General features: G+C 24.9%; 1 protein-coding gene across 7 annotated transcripts in view; it reads left to right on the forward strand.

Moving 5' to 3' along the window:
* The window catches only part of LOC114122836 (neuronal acetylcholine receptor subunit alpha-7), a 73,562-nt gene extending 55,255 nt beyond the window's left edge, over positions 1 to 18,307 (forward strand). For 2 of the 7 annotated variants that reach the window (XM_050202043.1, XM_050202045.1), the window contains 3 exons: positions 5,136 to 5,222; positions 9,615 to 9,724; positions 11,057 to 18,307. In XM_050202043.1, coding sequence (XP_050058000.1) covers positions 5,136 to 5,222; positions 9,615 to 9,724; positions 11,057 to 11,620 — 761 coding nt within the window. In that variant the 3' untranslated portion in view covers positions 11,621 to 18,307. Of the gene's footprint in view, positions 1 to 400; positions 488 to 2,158; positions 2,243 to 5,135; positions 5,223 to 9,614; positions 9,725 to 11,056 lie in introns of all 7 variants that reach the window. The other 5 variants (XR_007604540.1, XR_007604541.1, XM_050202046.1 and 2 more) reach the window with 5 other exon arrangements.
* Positions 18,308 to 22,107: the final 3,800 nt, after the last annotated feature.

Here is a 22,107-nt window from a genome sequence, read left to right on the forward strand (position 1 = left end):
AAACTCACGAGTAAACATAAACACGGTCACACAATTTACATACACAATAATGCGCGTGCGACAAGACTTGTCGTACCGACAATAATATAATGTTTTGGTGATGTCGATGACACGACCAGACTGTTATTATAATAATATATATTATTATTATAATTCATAATATATAATATGTATATGTATTTATATGTCTGTATATAATGTAACAATTCAATACTACTTGTGTATAGGGTTCATACGAAACGAACCGTGGTAACCGGGGTGTCCGACGAGACGTACTCTGCAAATATTGTGGGCGGCTGGGGAAACGATATTATTATTATTTTATTTAATATATATTTTTATTTTTATTTTTTGTCAATCTACCATAATAGGCATGTAAATATAAATGTTTTAATTAAAGGTGTAACGATTCTCCTGTCGTTGACCGTTTTTCTAAACATGGTGGCCGAGACAATGCCGGCTACTTCGGACGCAGTTCCTCTTTTAGGTAACGCACGGCCAACTAAGCATTTTTATATACAATATACGTACTCGTTTTATACGAAAATCTATACGTATATGATATACATAATATATTGTAATAACATATTTTATAAACATTTTTTTCGTGGTCACACGACTTGGCTAAGGAGGGCACACAAAACAACCACACTGGTAATCGAAACGCACCGAGTATATCTTTTTCATTATATATGAATTTATATAAATATATATATATACATATATTGTAACAATATTATTGTATTTTTTCACAAACACATTTGAGGTCAAAAATGTTAAGTACTATATATATTTTTTTATTATTATTATTATTATGATTTATTTTATTTTAATATTATTATTATTATTTTTTTATTTTTTTATTTTATTATTATTATTTTATTACCGAGTAGTAAGTTATTATTGACAGAAAATATTTATATTGCATATAATCGAATTTTCGTATGAATCTATTATGCATAGGTACTAATTAACTCCAAATAAATAATTTTGTACCATATTATTATTAATATGTACAATGTGCAATATGTACAAAGTTGCATAATAAACATTATACAGATATTCATAAAATAAGCTATTTGAGTACAGATATAATCCATTTTTTATTTGATTGCAAAATATAAAATATTATTCTAGAAAAATTGTTTTAAAAATGTGATATCAATTTAGACACAAACAATATCTGTACATATTTAAATTTAATTAATTAGCAAAATATAGAAAGTTTATAAAACTAAATTCAATATAAATTTATACTTGTGTATTTATGATTATACAAAATCATTTTAGTCGCATTTATCAAGGATTAAGTCTATTAAATATTAACCTCGAAAAATATTTTTATTTTTTTAATGCATACTAAACGATTTCAAAGTAAATCAAACTTTACATTTTGTATGTTTCTTAATAATTAAACGTTTCAATCATAAATTTCAAAAAATAGTTTGATGAAACCTTTAATTCCATAAGATATACAAACATTTAGTTTTTAAAGAATGAAGTTTTCAAAAATTACCAAAGTTACTTATTTGAAAACCCGAATTAATATTATTTAAAAGACAATTTCAACGTGATTAATTTGAGCAGGCTGTTGAACAAAATGAAGTGTCGTTAACTAATAAACCAGTTTTTAAATTTTACACCAACAATTTTTTGAAAATTCTATAACTCGAACGATTATTCTTTCTTAAAATAGGTGTTTGAGTGAGTTTTGTGTTAAATTTATTTATGTGGTTCTTTACAAAAATAATTTTTAAAAGTAATGGAAGTTAATATTAGTTGATATGAAAATTTCAAGCTAAAAAAAATTGTGTTTGTGCTAATTATTTTAATAGATTTTGAACATATCTATTATGTTGCTATTGTATTATTATTATCACAAAATAATCTTGTTACATTACAAACAAATTATATGATATTAAAAATAAAATAATAATATACTTATCAAATCTATCATAGCTCGAGAGGAACTGGAGACCAGGTTCCCATAATTGCATTGACAAAATACACATTTTCAGCTTATAAACCGTGTTGTAAACAATGACATTTTATATTAATTTATATTATACATTTTTTTTTTTTTTTGCAAATAATATGTATTCTTTTCAATAAATTATTAAAATTATAATTAATATATTTTTTTGATGTTGGCGAACAGGAGTTACGGTTTTGCTATCGCTTACATTCTTCCTAAATATGGTGTGCGAAACAATGCCACCTGCCTCTGAGTTACCATTGATAGGTATAATCAAATTAAAAGTTTGTTATTTTTCTTTGTGTTGTTGTTGTTGTTGTTGTTTTTATTATTATTATTATTATTATTATTATTATTATTATCATTATTATTATTATTATTATTATTATTATTATTATTTGCACCTGTTTAAGGATTTGTACTTGGATGGCAGGGGTGCAACAATTGGGGGACTTCAATTAATAAAAATCAAATTTAACACGTACCATAAACATCGCAATGATACAAAAAAAGAAATATATTATTATTGTTTAAACAAAAAAATTAGTTTCGGTCACAAATTGCTTGGAGGCTTCACATAGTGTCAAGTATTTTTTCTTTTTTTTTTAATTATTTTGATACGGCCAAAATAAAAGACTATATAAAAAATGCTTATTAGATATTAGATAAATATGCTTGTTAATTATAATGATAACATATTCTAGAACTGTAGGTGTTATTCTATGGGAACATAACAATGTTTTGCTCAAAAATCAACTGTCTAGTCTAATTATTTAAGAATAAATTTCATAAAATATCTAACTTGTAAATATAGACTTATAGACTTAAAACGCTTTGTTTAAACACAACTTTTATTATTGTTGTTGTTATTATTATTTTGTTTATTATTTTTGTTATTAATTATTTTCATAATAAAATACGAATACCTATGTATTCTATAACTCAAATGAACGGTCACGGGTTTTTGTTTTCCTTTTTCATTCGGCCCCACCATAATATTTTTATTTTCCTCCTATAAATATTTATATTATATATATGTATAAAAATACAATATACGTACATAATATTATATACTATAATAGATATAGAGAAAATTAAATAAATAGATCATTTTTTGTATGTATAATGTTATAATTTATAATATTATAATATACATACTGCACGTGAAAAAATAAAAAATAAATATTATTGAATGCATATACTAAATTGTACGTGTATGAAACCATATTATGTCATTTAGAGCGCTTAGAGCCTATTTTAGATATAGTTGGTTAGAAAAGTAATGCTCGGGATACACCCTCATAGACACAAACGCACAATACACGCACAAATACAAAAAAAAACATACACATTATACAAACTCCCCTCCACACACACACACACACACTTCTCGGCAAATGTATAGATGAAAATATAAATATATATATATTATAATATACGCTTTAGAATGCGCTTACAGACGCGCACACTTAACACACTGAACATCCCGATTGCCGTGACTACAGCAGAAACCGCCACTGTGGGGATGCAATTTAGTGGTTTCAAAAGAATAATAAACCTGTGGGGGCTTCATATCGTCCGGATGATAATGTACATTTTCTTATATATTCTTATACACCTCCCGCTCGCCGGCTTACCACGATTTCCATTATAACCCCACGTCACCATTGCCTCGCGATCATCTTATAACCACAAGTCCTACCTTCAAGAACTACCACTAGCCCAATAAACATAATATTACATTCCAATCGAATTAATTATACTATACACCTATGTATACACTATACATATTATAAATTCTTACATTTATATTATATATATATAAAATGTATATATAATTATTATTCTCGTAGGTATATTTATATATATATATATATCATAGTATACATAATATATTGTACAAGATCGATAAACATAATATAACGTGTAACCATCATAATAATGCATGTATTGATCTTTATTATTTTTGTTTTATATTTTTTTTTTATTATTATTTATTACATAAAAAACAATTGTTTAAAATGTTTTTGTATTTGAACATACAAACATCTTAAACTTTAGAGTGTGGAGTCCTTTAGCTTTCTACCAAAGTCAGTGTTCGCTTAATTAGTGTTAATACAAGTCAAAGCAATAATAATATCATTTTTTTTTTTTTTTTTTATTCGCACTGTAAAAATATTATACTTTTTCTCATCACACAATAATTACCATTAGATGTTAAAACAACAACGTTGCATCATAATATATAAGACGCAGGTTTTGTAAATGATTTATATTATAATATATTTTTGAAATGCGAATATGCGATGAAACTATTTTGGAATTTCAGTCGATATAATAAATACACATATAGGATCCCTGTATAATGATATTCTACTGCTTAATATTAAAACATATACGTAAAACAGTTAACGGGATCGCATTAAAAGTATATCATAATAATATGTACCATAAACAGCACTGTATTATTTTATTCACCCTTTGAACCTGGTCTCCAGAAGAAATGACTTATCGTAAATAAATTATTAATAAAAACCACAATAAAAAATAACGATCTAAAACATATATTTCTCTATGTTGAGTGACCTGAGAAACAAAAACCCAGTGAGCACACACGTAATTTTATTTTTGTAGTTTCCGTGTAGTTAGCTGTTTTGTTCGAGTTTATTTTCGGTTTCATTTCAACACTACCACTGTATACTGTTCATATAATATTGGTATAAGTTATTAACATGTATTAAAATGAAATTGTATTCATCAACAACACATATAGGTACAAACGATTATATTATAATCATTAAGTCACAAAATCTAAATTGTCGTTTGACAGTTGGTATAGGTAGGTACCAATTTAGTAGGTACTCGAATTTTTGTCCACTAGTTATTACTGTTTTTTTTTTAGTCACCGTTAGTCTATACTTATACCTAAAACGTTATCATTGATTTAATTTTGTTGTTGTTATTATTATCACTATAATAATAATTATTATTATTATTGTTATTTTTATTTTTATTATTATTATTATTTTTTTTTTTTATTATTATTATTATTACTATTATCATTATTATTATTATTATTATTACTATTATTATTATTGTTATTATTAATATTATTATTATTTAATGGAATGTGTGGTGTTTGGCATTTATGTTGTTTCAGGAGTGACAATCCTCCTATCACTGTCCGTATTCTCACTCATGATAGCCGATGCCTTACCACAAACATCTGAAGCTATCCCCTTACTAGGTCAGGCAAAATTAAAAATAAAAACAAATAAATACATGTCGTATTAGGAACAATTTAATATTTATATATAAATATATAAATATGTATTTAATCATATATATAGGTTTAAATGTGCATAATATATATACATTATACACACTATACATACATGTATATATATATTTATATTTATTTACACTTAAATCTTATATGTTTATATACATATGTATTATATTTATATATTGAATTATATAAATTATGTTTCATATTTTATATACATATTTTTAAACACTGTTTTTCTAACTTGTATTTATATATATATTTATACATATAATATTATATATATATACATATATGTATGTATACATCCATCTATTGCTGTGTAACCATAACCTAGTTCGAGTTTTTCATTTTGATTTTTTTCCATTTAAATAAATCACACGTATATATATATATATAAATATATATATTTAAAATTATGTATATATATATTATTATATATGTATATTTTTAATATATATACATTATACATATACATGTTTTGCGGAATTTTGTGGTTTGTGTTCAGCTCAGCTTGCTCTTACTTTCTCTGTTTTCTCGTACATACAATATAAAATAACACATTCAACACACTTGCAACAACACAAACAATTCAAATAATCAAAATTAAGGTATTTTGTGTTTGAAAGAACAATAAAACCATAACGCTATGAACAATAGGTGAATCGTTACTTGATTAGATGAATAATGAATGATAATATTCAATATTTATAAGACTTAAAATTATTTTTATTTATTTATCTATTTTTTTTTTTTTTTTTTTTGAATGAGGAAGGTAATATTCTATACTTTTTAAGCTGTTTGTATTAAAAATTTGAAAAAAAAATGACTGGTAATAAGAATAACTAATGGAAAATATGGTATGTTTTTTTAAGATTAAAATAATTGAGCTACATTTTTATTTTCACGATACTTGTTTAAATAGACAAGTCAAAATATTTACAGGAAAAAAAAATTATTAAATAATACAGTATCATACATCCTAAAATCACTTTTATATCGTACAGTTATTAAGCATTTCGGGGAAAGGGGACCTTCTAAGTTCATAGCGATATGGTTATCAAAACATTAAAATTACAAAACACATACAAAATAAATTATTTACAATTATCATTTTTTTTTTTTTTTTGAGAAAAGCCGAAAACGCTTGTACAATGTACATAAATACAAAAACACAAAAATAAACATCATATTTCTTCAACATCATTACAAACATTTCTATAGCATGCTATCTTTTTGTTTATGTTTCGTAAACTACTTGATCGTCACCGTGTTTCATTGTGCATTCGTATTTGTATTTGACATTCTGCTCTCAGTTGTCCGATAAACCATCTAAGCAGAAAAAAACTAAATAAGAAAAAAAAACCGTGCGAATTTTAAACAATAATTTTAAAAAAAACTACTGCTAAATAAAATACGTATATTAAAATATATATGTATAAACATATACATGATTATATGTTAATATACACCACTAAATATTTAAAAATATATACAGTTTTGTTCGTGTGATCATGAATATGTGTCAGTATGTTTTATTTATTATTATTATTTTTTTTTTTTTTTTTTAATTTCACTCATTATAGTAGTTTTATAATTGTTAATTTATTTTTATTTGTCATTTTTTCTACATTTTGTTTCTGTTCAGTTTATAACACCACACTATTAAAACCGAAACAAGGTACCAGATGACGTGATATTGCAGACTGCACCAGTGATTTATTGATTTTCAAAAGTTAAACAGTAAACATAATAAAAGAATTGAAAAAAAAATATTAGTTTATTACAAATCAGTATAATTATTATTTATTCATTCATTTTTATATATATTGTATATATATAAAGTAAAAAGTACATTTTTTTTATTAAAAAATGTTGATATTATTTTTATTTTTATTTTATTTGTTATCATTTTACGTTCAAAATGTTTGTCACACGATTATTTCATTATTTCCTTTCTCTTCCTTCTCATTTTATGATTTATTTATTTTTTTTTTTATTTTTTTTTTATTTATTTTTTTTTTTATTTAATTATTTTCTCTCAATGTTGTGTGAAAACAATAAAACTGATTAAACCGATGTTACCGCGTCAAAGATAAATATTAACCAATTCGTATTGTAAATTAAACAATATTTGTTTATTTCACAAATTAAAAAATGGTTAAATATTAATTAAAAAACAAAATGTTTAAGCAATCATATATATTACTATTATAATATATTTGTGGGCCCCTCTGCCTCCAAGTAACAAAGCCGGTAGTTTCTTAAAAATTGTTTAGCTAATTATACACATGACTTCATGCAAATCGGTAAATAAATAAATATACGTCCATATTATAAATACATTTTACATCGAGTAAAAGAAAACATGAAACTAAAAGGCGTTAAGAACAATCAACCCGCCATTAAAAATTTACAATATTTAAAAATACAATTAATTTAAAACTAATATTTTTTTAATGAAAACAGAAACGATTAAATAATAAGTTATTTTAACTCCGATTTGTATAAGTCATTAAAATTATGATTACCTTAAGACCATAGATGATATAATTGTGTAATTGTTTCTAAAGAAGGAATGTACATAAGTATGTCGTTTTTACATACGTTTTAAACATCTAGCGAAGTTTTTTTATAAACTATTAACATTTTGAAAATTACTTACAAATAATTAGTTTGATGTTTTATATTATTATTTTGGTGTTTCTTTCATAAAACGTTATTCAAATAAATTTTACATTATTGTTTTTACTCAAATTGTACCTATTAAATATTTATATTGTTGGTAAAATTTGAGGTATAACAAAAATGTAAGATAATATTATAAGTATTGGCTGTTATAACTCTGGTTTATAATTTATTATCTGAGTATTTGGATTTAACTTAGACTCTGTAATCAACATATATATTTTTCAGTATAAATAGTTACAATTTTACAAAGTAATAAAGTGATATATTTTGTTAAAACTTAAAATGTTATAGTTTAATACGTCAAACAAAATCAATTGTATTTTATCCAGTAAATTTATACTTCGTCCAGTTAAATTACCAATATTGAATATGTTATTTATACTAAGCTCAAATATTTAACTGTTTATATTAATTACAAGACTAATTTATAAGGGAAAAGGTAAAAATGCCTACAAACCGTACGGACCGTATGGTTATATTTTATTTTTTACCTGGATTGTTATATTTGATTTATGTATTAACAACATACAATTCATACGATTTTGTTGTTACTGTATTCTGTTTTTTTTTTAACTGTAATTATGTTTATAGTGATAAATCATTTTTTCATCGATATCACACAGCAACTACTACTAACATAATCTAAAAAAATGATTTTACTATATCATTTATAACATTTTAAGACTCCATATTATAATATGTGACAATATAATATACAGATGTAATTATTAAGCAAATAAGTGTCCATTATAATAACAATAATAATAATAATAATTATTATTATTATTATTATTATTATTGTTATTATTATTTTTATTATTAATAATATTTTACCATTATTATTACTATTATTATTGTTGTTATTATTATTATTATTATTATTATTATTATTATTATTATTATATATACAGTATACGTTAAAGCGCTAAAAACGCGCCAATGCATGTGAACAATTCTTTATTTTTATATATATATATATACCTGTATACAATATAGAATTAAGGAAATTTGTATAGATACTTTTGTTTAATTCATCAACTAAAACCAAAAGAAAAGTACTTCGCTAGATGATAAATCGTCAACGAAAATAACAAAGTTTCATTTTACAGTCATCCGTGGTCTAAAGTGTTCATTATATAATGATGATGATTTAAACAAGACTTGATCGTTTATCAAAAATTAAATTTTAAATATAAAAATAGTTACGAATGTTACGATAATTATTGTATTACTTGCATGAGTAGTACATTACTTTACATCTGTCTGTCTTAAATATACAACCCTGTCTTGTTTATGTCTGATTTTATTTTACAATTTATTATCTATATGTAGTTTGATTAGAACACTTTTTACTTCCTCGGTCATTACATTTAAAAATAGATATTTGTTTATACAAGAATCCACTTATGAATTCTTCAGTGACTTGGAATTATATTATTTTTTAAATTTTATTTCAATAAAATATTAAAGACAATAAGTACATTAGATTATATAAATGTGTAATACATTATAAATTCAACCTTGATTGACATTCGAAGTCACAAATTAGATCACATTTTTGCACTTAGAAAACATGAACGCACGATGCTTTAAAAACAATGGAAAACAATGCCAATGCGACGATTATTAATACATGTTTTATTGTGTTCCTGCGATCTATAGGTACTTATTTCAACTGTATCATGTTCATGGTTGCATCTTCAGTCGTGTCTACAATCATGATCCTAAATTATCACCACCGTAATGCGGACACTCACGTCATGTCCAAATGGGTAATTAAAATAATATAAATTTCTAACACTATAGTTTATAACGAAACAAAGATTAAATACTAACTAAGACAACAAAAAAACAACACGACACAAGAATGAAGTAAGAACTCCATAATAACCATAATCTAGATATTATTATGATATAAAAATATTTGATTTAAAATATTTCGAGAAAAAAATATTAATATAGATAACTCAGTAATGAATTTAAGATGCTTAAACTGTTTAAATCTTACTTTTAATGTATTCAGATTTGCATAACATAAGTAGTATTTCATTAAAACATTGTTTTAATACAATTATATATATATATACCAATTATATTTAAAAAAAATTTTAAATAATAAACAATGATATAATATTTTCGACGCATATGTAGGTAATAAAATTGCACAACTAACGTGACAATACATAAATCTTAACACTTTTATATCTATTAATATATCATCGTTCTGAGTTAAATACAGTTTAATAAAAATTACAATTAATATAAATTAATGAACAAATGATCTGCTAAAAAACAAAGTTTAAATTATGTAATTTATTTTAAGTATAAAAAAATAAAACATGGTTATAGTTTAACAACAATTTATGTATAATTGCGTTTAAATTTAATTAATACGTACAAATAAATTTATTGTAAAAAGTAATTTGTATAGCTTATCGAAATCGATCCATTCATACGTTTTGACTTAAAACATCGCATTCAAGGGCACGTACCAGAGCTCAAGGGCTCATTATTTAATCTTTGTGGAATATATTTTTATAAATATTTTATATATTTTCATGAAAAAAAATTATTTACTCAACACTCGTAATACCTAGTTTAATGACTTTAATGTTAAAAATTATAAAATTTTAAAAAAAATGCACGGTATACCGTTGCATATAATAAAAATAGAGTAGGTAAATATTATAATATTATCAAAGAATATTTGGTATCACGGTACAGAATGATCTGAAGTATGTTACAAAAATCAAAAATGTTGATATTCAACAAATCGTAATCCTTAATAATTTATTATTATAGCGTTTTAGACGGTTTAAAAAATTATACTTAATAATAGGTAACGCCCATTTTTCAAAAAAAAAAAAAAAACCAATAGGTAAATATTATCCTAAGCTCTACAAATCGGATAAAATAAAATTCACATACCTATAAAAACCACCACTTATTGAAATTTGATAATTTTTCAACTATATATATCAAAAAAAAAAAAAATAATAATAAAAATAATCTAATTTTATACTAATTGAACAATTTAAGAGATAGGTACCGATACTGACAGTATGCAAAATTATACCATTTTAATATGATTAACGACATAACAGGTGAAACTCATGTTCCTGGTGTGGATGCCGTGCTTGTTGTGCATGAGCAGACCGAGCCGCGACGACGCGCCCGGCAACGGGAACAAGTCGTCGGACACTAAGAACAAGTCGGCGACGTCGTCCATCCACCACTTGCCCGACCTGGAGTTCCGGGCCAAGTCGTCCAGAAGCCTGCTGGCCAACGTGCTCGACCTGGACGACGACCTGCGATCGTCCACCCGGAGCTACCCCGGCGCCCGGAGCCAAGTGGCGCCGATGCCCGAGCACGTCATGGTCGAACAGCAGCAGCAACAGCACACGATGCTGTCCGGCGGTGGCGGGACGGCGTCGGCCGTGGCCGCCACTTCGTGTCTGGGACCGCACCGCGAGCTGTCGCTCATCCTCAAGGAGCTCAGGGTGATCACGGACAAGCTGCGCAAGGACGAAGAGGACGAGGAGATCACCAACGACTGGAAGTTCGCGGCTATGGTAGTCGACCGCATGTGCCTGTACATATTCACTTTTTTCACGGTGGCCGCCACCATAGCGGTCCTCATGTCCGCACCTCACGTCATCGTCACGTGATTGCACCGCAGACCATCATCACGTCCAGTTCCAGTTTCAGCTTCTCTCTCTACCTGCCTATAAATATATATATATAGGTAATATAAAATGGATGCAGTGGAGCAGCTATATGTTATTATATTATGACGACCACACGAAGTGGCATTTACATAACACGTGGAAAATGACACATGGAAATCGATGTGGTACAGTTTTAAATTATTCATACGAGATAACTATAATATTATTAAATTATTATTATTATTATTATTATTATATACTCCTAATATCTAAAATTATTATAAAACTATAATTTTTTTTCTCCAAACTACTTCTTTTCTAATGGTTAACTAAAGTATATCAATAAATATATATATATCTATTTGGTTTACTATGTAATAATAATAATGATAAATTACTCTGGCCCTGCTCCTTGAAACGAATTAATGAACGAACAAAAATTATTGAGTAGATTTTATATTAATGTAAATCTGTTCTATAAAATATTAAATTGACACGTCAAACATTACATCAATACAAAAATATATCCGCATAAATGACATTTCTAAAACAAACGTTTATATAAAAAATTTTAAATATACATAACAAGCCTATTATTAAATATTCAAAGTTAGAACGTACACCGAGTATAATATTGATACATTTTTAAATATTTGTAAATTTTTAGATATTTTCATAATATTGGAGGAGTTATTTGCATATTATGTTGATAAACTACTATAATATGGATATTATTTTATTCATTTTTTTCGTATTGTTTAAGGAATAAGGGCTCTCAAAATATATACGACATTTAAAATCTCAAACACAATCTAGAATCGATATATTTTTTGTTGTCACAGCATCGTAAAACCAACAGCATGTCGTGACAATATCAAGTCTTAAGATCAGAAATTATTATTATAATTATATATATTACTAAATACCGAAATAATACTATGGACAGACATATTACTAGTTCCCAAAAAAAAAATAGGTTAAATTAAAAATTATGTTTAGCTTATTACTATATATAATACTGATATGTATTTTTACATAACTGCACTTATTTCAAATTATCTTATACTGCATATTGATAATATTTTTAATTATTCATATTGGGTTCCTTAATTTATTTAACTGTGAATAGTTTGAAATAAAATGTCGTTTTTCACATACATACTCGTAAACATTTTGTCTCACACCTTCAACAATCTAGTTTATTCATTAACTTACACAGTATAAAAACGTTTATTTCAAAATTCACATATTTCACAACTGCTCTGAAAATAAAACATATACCTTAAGTCTCTGAGTGATCTAATTATCAACAGTCATTATCTTAAGAGGATGTTGTACCCGCGTGTCTCCGTCTTACACGCGTACGACATGACAAATTTTTGTTCACCAGTTGCATACTCGTAAGTATGCTGTTAGTTTTGATATTAGGGTGGTTTGACTTATTATATAATTTAAATTTTGAATGTAAAAATTTTATAATAGGTCAATAATATCAAACCTAAAAGCATACTTTTAAGACTGGTGAACGAAAATTTTTCATGCCGTACGTGTGTAATATGGAGACATTACACGCAAGTACGACGTCCTCTTAAGATGCCTACTTACACGTTAAATACGTATCTTTCGATTTTTGGTTTTAATTTTAAATTTCGATGGCGTTGCAAATTGCTTACATACTACGTGTTGTATATTTTTAATTATTCATATTAGGTTCCTTAATTTATTTATCTGTGAATAGTTTGAAATAAAATGTCATTTTTCACTTATATACTCGTAAACATTTTGTCTCACACCTTCAACAACCTAGTTAATTCATTATCATCAATATACCTACACAGTATAAAAACGTTTATTTCAAAATTCACATTTTTCACAACGGCTTTGAAAATAAAACATATACCTTAAGACTCTGAGTGATCTAATTATCAACAGTCTTTATCTTAAGAGGATGTTGTACCCGCGTGTCTCCGTCTTACACGCGTACGACATGACAAATTTTCGTTCACCAGTTTCATAAGTATGCTGTTAGTTTTGATATTAGGGTGGTTTGACTTATTATATAATTTAAATTTTGAATGTAAAAATTTTATAATAGGTCAATAATATCAAACCTAAAAGCATACTTTTAAGACTGGTGAATGAAAATTTTTCATGCCGTACGTGTGTAATATGGAGACATCACACGCAAGTACGACGTCCTCTTAAGATGCCTACTTACACGTTAAATACGTATCTTTCGATTTTTGGTTTTAATTTTAAATTTCGATGGCGTTGCAAATTGCTTACATACTACGTGTTGTGTATTTTTAATTATTCATATTAGGTTCCTTAATTTATTTATCTGTGAATAATTTGAAATAAAATGTCGTTTTTCACATACATACTCGTAAACATTTTGTCTCACACCTTCAACAATCTAGTTTATTCATTAACTTACACAGTATAAAAACGTTTATTTCAAAATTCACATATTTCAAAACTGCTCTGAAAATAAAACATATACCTTAAGTCTCTGAATGATCTAATTATCAACAGTCATTATCTAAAGAGGATGTTGTACCCGCGTGTCTCCGTCTTACACGCGTACGATATGACAAATTTTCGTTCACCAGTTTCATAAGTATGCTGTTAGTTTTGATATTAGGGTGGTTTGACTTATTATATAATTTAAATTTTGAATGTAAAAATTTTATAATAGGTCAATAATATCAAACCTAAAAGCATACTTTTAAGACTGGTGAATGAAAATTTTTCATGCCGTACGTGTGTAATATGGAGACATCACACGCAAGTACGACGTCCTCTTAAGATGCCTACTTACACGTTAAATACGTATCTTTCGATTTTTGGTTTTAATTTTAAATTTCGATGGCGTTGCAAATTGCTTACATACTACGTGTTGTGTATTTTTAATTATTCATATTAGGTTCCTTAATTTATTTATCTGTGAATAATTTGAAATAAAATGTCGTTTTTCACATACATACTCGTAAACATTTTGTCTCACACCTTCAACAATCTAGTTTATTCATTAACCTACACAGAATAAAAACGTTTATTTCAAAATTCACATATTTCACAACTGCTCTGAAAATAAAACATATACCTTAAGTCTCTGAATGATCTAATTATCAACAGTCATTATCTAAAGAGGATGTTGTACCCGCGTGTCTCCGTCTTACACGCGTACGACATGACAAATTTTCGTTCACCAGTTTCATAAGTATGCTGTTAGTTTTGATATTAGGGTGGTTTGACTTATTATATAATTTAAATTTTGAATGTAAAAATTTTATAATAGGTCAATAATATCAAACCTAAAAGCATACTTTTAAGGCTGGTGAACGAAAATTTTCCATGCCGTACGTGTGTAAGATGGAGACATCACACGCAAATACGACGTCCTCTTAAGGTGCCTACTTACACGTTAAATACGTATCTTTCGATTTTTGGTTTTAATTTTAAATTTCGATGGTGTGGCAAATTACTTACATACTACGTGTTGCTAATTGATTTCATTTTTAACGGTGATAATATTTATTATTCATTTGGCAAGTATATAACTTATATAAAAACTGCAATAATTTATAAGTCTGATATAATAAAATCCATACCATAGCGTTTTCAACGAATTAAAAGTCTACTTATAAACAATTTTGAGTAATAGGAAATTAATTTTCCATCACATAACAATGATCAAAATTTCAAACCGTGTTTTATTTCAACTTCGGTTCTTAATGTTTATTTTTAAATAATGTGCTGCTAAAACGTATGTATGTAGCTATAATTAATATTAGTATAATTGTTGGATCGTTAATATCTTACTGGAATACTTATATCAAAACTTTAATTCATTCCTTAATATATCCATGGTGATTACTAAAAATACTAAATATTATATAAAGTTATTTATCAAGACACCCAATTTGTGTGTCCTCTTGCTCAAATTAAAATATATATATATTATATATATTTATAGACTTGATATAAATATATTATTAGTTTAGCTAAAAAAAATTGCTTTTTATATTAATCATCTGTGAAAATAAGATATAAATATATATATTAATCAGACACACCTAATTGTTTAATACGTAATTAAAAAGATTATTATGCGATCAGATTATGCTAATAATCGTATTTAAAATTAGTACAAAATCGATCACATTAATTGTTTATGTATTTGTTAGAGATGTATTAGAGTACTTAACTGTTTTATTTTACGCGCACGTTTTGCTGTGACAATCTTAAAATCTCAACATCATAAAGCCCACAATAAATTAAAATAGTAACTATACCTACTAATAATTATTAAAATTATTATCAATATCATTATTATTATTATTATTATTATTATTATTATTATAAATTAAACTATTAAAAATGTCTATGCATTAAATGACAAAATCTTGAGTCGTCTTCCGGTTCAAACAAATGTCATGAAATAAAAACAAAAAAATTAATTGAAAAATATATAGAATATAAAATACCTTATTTCATTTGATATAAATTATATACTACATATACAATTTACTAGGGATATTATAGAATAGCGATTTGAAATTAATTAATTTTCTTCGATGATGTTTCATGATTCATCGTTAATAAACAAAGTGTTAAATAATAAATTCAGCTCAATTAATTGCTTTAATAAATAAAATAAAAGTAAAATTATTGTAAATTAAAAATACATAAACTACGTTTGTTTAGAGCTATACATTGTTTACGTAATATAAACACAACTATTTTATAAAAATGGAAATCATTTTCAAATTAAATGTAAAAATAATTATAAAAAAAGTTTTATATTAAAAAATAAAATAAAAAACATGTAAATACCTACTTTGTTATTTGTACGTTGTTATTGAATCTTGTTAACATAATTATAATTGATTTTATATATTATTGTAGTCCTTAGAAATAATAAAATCTTAATGTATAGGTTTTGAACATTTTGTTATGTTTTAAGATGTAATAGAATATAAAACAACTATAAGAGACTTAAACTATACGCATTATGAATTTGTCAACCAGAAAGTTTGAAAATATGTGTAAAAAACACAGTATTCCATATTCTACATAATTAATACAACGTATTGTAAAGTAGTTATGCTATAACAACATTATTATATCAAATTGTTCTAAAAATTATTTTATTTATTTTATATAGTTAACTCTTGTCAGTATTATTTTTATTATAATTATTATTACTTGTATCATCATTTCAATTAGACAAATAGTAAGATTAGTAAATAAATTAATTGAATATTTAAGTATATGAAAAGTAATATATCTTCATTTATATATACCTACCCAATTTTTTATCAGATTTCATCTAATATCTGGATATATTATTTTTGTTATATTTTAATAATTTTATTTAATCTAATTGTTTTATCATTTGTTTGTTTATGTTTAGATACGGAACGCTCTATTGTATTATTTTGCCAGTCTTTAATCTCAAATTATTATCATGAAAAATTAAAAAAAAAACATACATAGAAAATATAATACAAATAATTCCTTAATTTCTTAGACTTTAGTTTGATTCAATAATTTAATATTGTACCCTAAAACCAATATTACTATGATAAAATTGAATTGAAATTATGGTCCTGCTCATCTAGGCGCTGTTTTTTAAATTGTTAAGCAAAAATAAATGATTAAAAATAAAAATATATAACGTAAAATTATTATAAAATTAATTAAATCCATTTTATTATAATATATATACATTATATATGTTATATTATCGTTAAGTAAAATACAATAATTTCGTATTCGTTATCAACTAATCGGGTTACATATATCTAAATTAATTTTTTAATTTTTGTTTTTGTTTGTACGCCTGGGTTCATCTTTCTCTGCCACTTTTTAGCAGACAATCAAAAAATATATTATTAACATTAAGATATTTTGCAAATCGAAAGAAGTATTTATTATTTTTTATTATTATTATTATAATTATTTAATAATTTAAATCATTGTTTTTTGTATAATTCAAATAGGTAACATTTCTATTGCTGTAGGTTTAACGTTTCAGTAAACTGAAACGTATCTCTTTCTTAGACTTTTAGAGGTTTAGTTAATAAAAACTGTTCAACCGTTATTTTAAATAATTTATCATTATATTCTACGATTCTTTTCGAACCGAAAAAATATAATCTAAAGAGTATAAGAATGTTAAATTGAAAGATTAATTATCAATTTTAAATACAATATTAACAACAGATATTTTGTTATCTGTAACTAGCGGTTTCGTATAGTCTTATGACTTTTTCTCAGTATTTTTTTTTTATATATATAAATGTCATAATAAGCTAATACTATTAAAATTGTTTATATCATTAGATTACATAAAATGTTTCGTTAAGTTATTTTGTTTATGTTTTTATGTTATACAAAATTTGTTTATTTTATTTTTACAGTTGATGTTTGTTTATTTGTAATTTCTATGACAAATCGTAATGTTCGATTTTAAAGGCCAAAAAATATCTAATATTTATAATGATATCCGTAATGTTATTATATATTGATGAAACAATACAAAATGGTGTACACATAATATAGATTTGCTCATAGTATTTGTTAACTCTTGTATAATGTAGATGATGTTTAATTTCAAGCAATTTGTACTTAAAAATATATAAAGTTATAATTGTGATTATTAAATCATATTAATTTTAATCGTCTACTGAATATTATGTTGACTCTTATACTTACCTAATATTAACATGAAATAATACCAGTGTTTTCACATCAATGTGTGGTGCTAACAACAAATTAAACATAATGAAAACTTATACTATTATTCATAGTTTCACTTAATTTTCGTTCATATAAAAAAGTATATAATATGAATGATATGTGAAAGATTATGATTTATGTCATAATTTTTCTAAAAATATACAAAAAAATATAGACACATATTCTATATCAACCTACCAGTACCTCATCCATTTAACGTAAGTGCATTATTCAATTTTTTTGTTGAATAATTGAATACCTAGGTAGATAGTTAAAAATCAAGATTTTTACTAAATTAAATCGTTATATATCTTTTAAATGTTTATTTTATAATATCATGCATTTTTAATTCCTATTGTAAAAGGATATGTTAAATAAAATAGAATACTTTTCTGTGTACTTAGATAGTTAGATGTATAAAAAATCGTACGAGAAGCTTATGAGTTATAAAAGCTTTAAATACTGATAAAGTTATAACTCATGAATTAAATGTTTGAAATTAGATTTTAGAATTTCTATAAACAATCATAACACATATAACTATATAAGTATAAATTATCAAATACCACTTTGAATATTTCCTTTTAATGAGTATTACTATTAAAAATAAAAATTGTTATAGCCATGCTAGGAAGATCAAAGCGAGAAAATACACAAGAGCACCAACTTTTTAGGAAACCTAAAAAAGTACATTTTTTAATATTTTTTTCTACATTTTTATGAGTGTATATACTATACATATATGTATAGGCATTTAAAAATAATGCTTCGATTTTCAACTTAAATTATGATATCGGATAACAAATTAAATGTAATAAGAACCCTAAAGGGATCAAGATTACCAGGAAAAATTAACAAAAAATTAAGGATAAACGTGAATTTTCACTCAAATCTGGTTTTTGAGAAAGTCAATTTTAATTTTTTAATGTAACTCCAAAACAAATAACTGCAGTTACTTATAATTTTTACAAAATATTTTTTTGATCATTATTTATACATTATAAAAATTTCAAAGTATTTACTCAGTACTCTTTTTGATTTATTTATAGATATTTAATTTTTTTTTTTTTATAAATATCGTTAAAAAAATGTTGCTAGTAAAAATACTGGAAAATTTAATACAAATATCCCAATAAGTTGTTCATTTACCAATTACAAAATATAAAAAAATTGAGTCACAATATTTTTTTATAAACATTTAAAATGACAACTTTGACGAAATTCGTAAAATTTTTTAAATTTTAAAATTATTGTTTTGAAATGTTTTCTTTTTATAGGTATCTAATTTATAAACATTTATTACAAGGTTTTTTATACATTTTTCAACCTATATTAACAAAAATAATTTATAGGAAAGTCGAATTAATTTTTTATAAGCATTTAAACATTGAAGTTAAAATTGTTACGATGGTAGTCAGCAAAAATGTGCAAAATCAAGAATGTCTGATGTTAAATAGTCCAAACTCAAAAATCCCTGTGTTAAAATTATATAAAAAAAAAAATAGTGTACCTATGGAATAAAAGAGGAGCGACTTATAACATTAGTTATCGTTATATCGTTGTCAAAACTGTAAAACAGACTGCAAACATTTGTATAATAATTATTAAATATATATTATAAATTTTATAATTTTTAAGTGATGGCATTGTGTTACTGTTATTACGATTATGAATTATGATTATCTTATTATCTAATTAGACATAGCCTTAGTTTGATTGTTATCTAACATAATTCTCTGTTTCAGTATTTAAAGTCAAATATTCATGCTAGCTTGAAGAAGCTAGTGATAGTTGGTTGACTTTTTTGATTCGACTTATATATATATACTAATTTATAGGTATATCGGCAGGATTTCTATGAGTGGGTGGGTAACATCAATGTTTGACAGTGTAAAGAAAATGTTCATGAAGCCACTGTACTTGATGAAGGAGTAAAATATCACATTCAAAATTCAAAATACCATTTTTTTGAAAAATCACATAAACAATACTTAGTGAAGGAGTAAGTTTTCAGATTCAAAATTCCACATATATGATCTCATGTGTTGCCTAATTAATGTGCATGCATAAAAACGTAAAAAAAGTCAAATTTTTTTTTCCAATTCGGTACAAAGCCAATTGTTGTCAATTTTTCTAAAAAAAAATAGTTTTTCGTTTTTTTCAGTGTAAAATTCATACCATCATTTCACAAACGCACTAATACACATTAAAAAAAACGTCGTAGTATCGTATAGAACAATAATAATAAGAAATATCTCCGATTTTAATGTCAAAATACAATTTTTTTTTAAAAAAATCACATTATGAACAATACTTGGTGAAAGAATAGGTTTTGAGATTCAAAATTCCACATATATGATATTGATCTCATGTGCTGCCTTATTAATATACACGCATAATAACGTAAAAAAATTTTTTTAAGCTATTGCGTAGCTTTTATCGCAGGCCAGGAGTGGTGACTGAAAATACATGTTTAAAATAATATTATATTATATATTATTTATTTTATAATATTATAATATAATATATCATGTTATTATTTTTTTTAATATTATATTATATAATTTTTTTTTTTTTTTTATTAAATTATATTAACTTCTTGTTAATGCAATATGCAATAGCTTTATCGCGGCAGTTCCCGAGTACCACTTGACTTTTTTTTCCAATTCGGTCACAGCCGCTTGTTGTCAGTTTCTTCTAAAAAAAAATAGTTTTTCGTATTTTTCAGTGTAAAATTCATGCCACCATTTCACAAACGCACTATACCTACACATTTAAGAAACATCGTATTATCGTATAGAACAATTTTAATATGGAATACCTTCGAATTTAATGTCAAAATACCATTTTTTTGAAAAAATTACATTACAAACATTACTTGGTCCTAGGTGTCACGACCTTATTTTTTTGAAGCAATATCCCAAAAATTTTTAAGTGGATTTTAATTTTGCTGGATCATAACAATATTTTTTTTTAATATTTAATAATTAGATATATATTTTTTTGTTTGGTTTGGTTGGTGAGTGACTTCAAAGTTTGCCCCTCTGAAGATAATGTTGGTGATGCCACTGAAGTTTACCACCAGCGGTATCAACCTCGATACTTCCATCGTCATCGTGCTGTGATGGCAGACAAGACATGACTACATGCATGAATACTGAATAGGTTCACGGGTAAAAACAAATAATATACATATTGATATATTAAATACCTGTTGTACTTTGTACATATTATATTAGGTAATTATAGAGTATATTATTTTTAATGTGCATTGCAAGTCACGTCGGGGGAGTATATTATGAATGCGGTAATAGCTACTGTTTGGTTTTTTTTTTTTTTTTGAAAACCAAAAATTTTTGTTTTATGTAATAATACTATAGATAAAACCTATAGCACAAAATAGATTTCTTCTATTCTGTACCTGTAGTAAGGTAAATCAATTTCCAATACCTTAAAGTTGTCTGACTTTGTTTTTAAAATAAATTAATATAAAATGATTTATTTTCAAAATGTAAACCTGTTGTAATTCATAAAGGTTAAACCTACACATATAACTATATTTGTATATTTATCCTATTTATAGTTCTAAACAATTTAGACACGCTATTTATGGTTTTGGACAATTTAAATATATAACTAGACTAACTCTAGGTCATAGAAATAAATTATAATTTATAAAATACCCTTAGAAATAGAAACTACTTGGGTATTATTGGATTCAAAAAAATACAAAAAAGAAA

This window comes from Aphis gossypii, chromosome 2 (genome assembly GCF_020184175.1).
Source record: "Aphis gossypii isolate Hap1 chromosome 2, ASM2018417v2, whole genome shotgun sequence".
In the NCBI taxonomy this organism is placed as follows: Eukaryota; Metazoa; Arthropoda; class Insecta; order Hemiptera; family Aphididae; genus Aphis; species Aphis gossypii.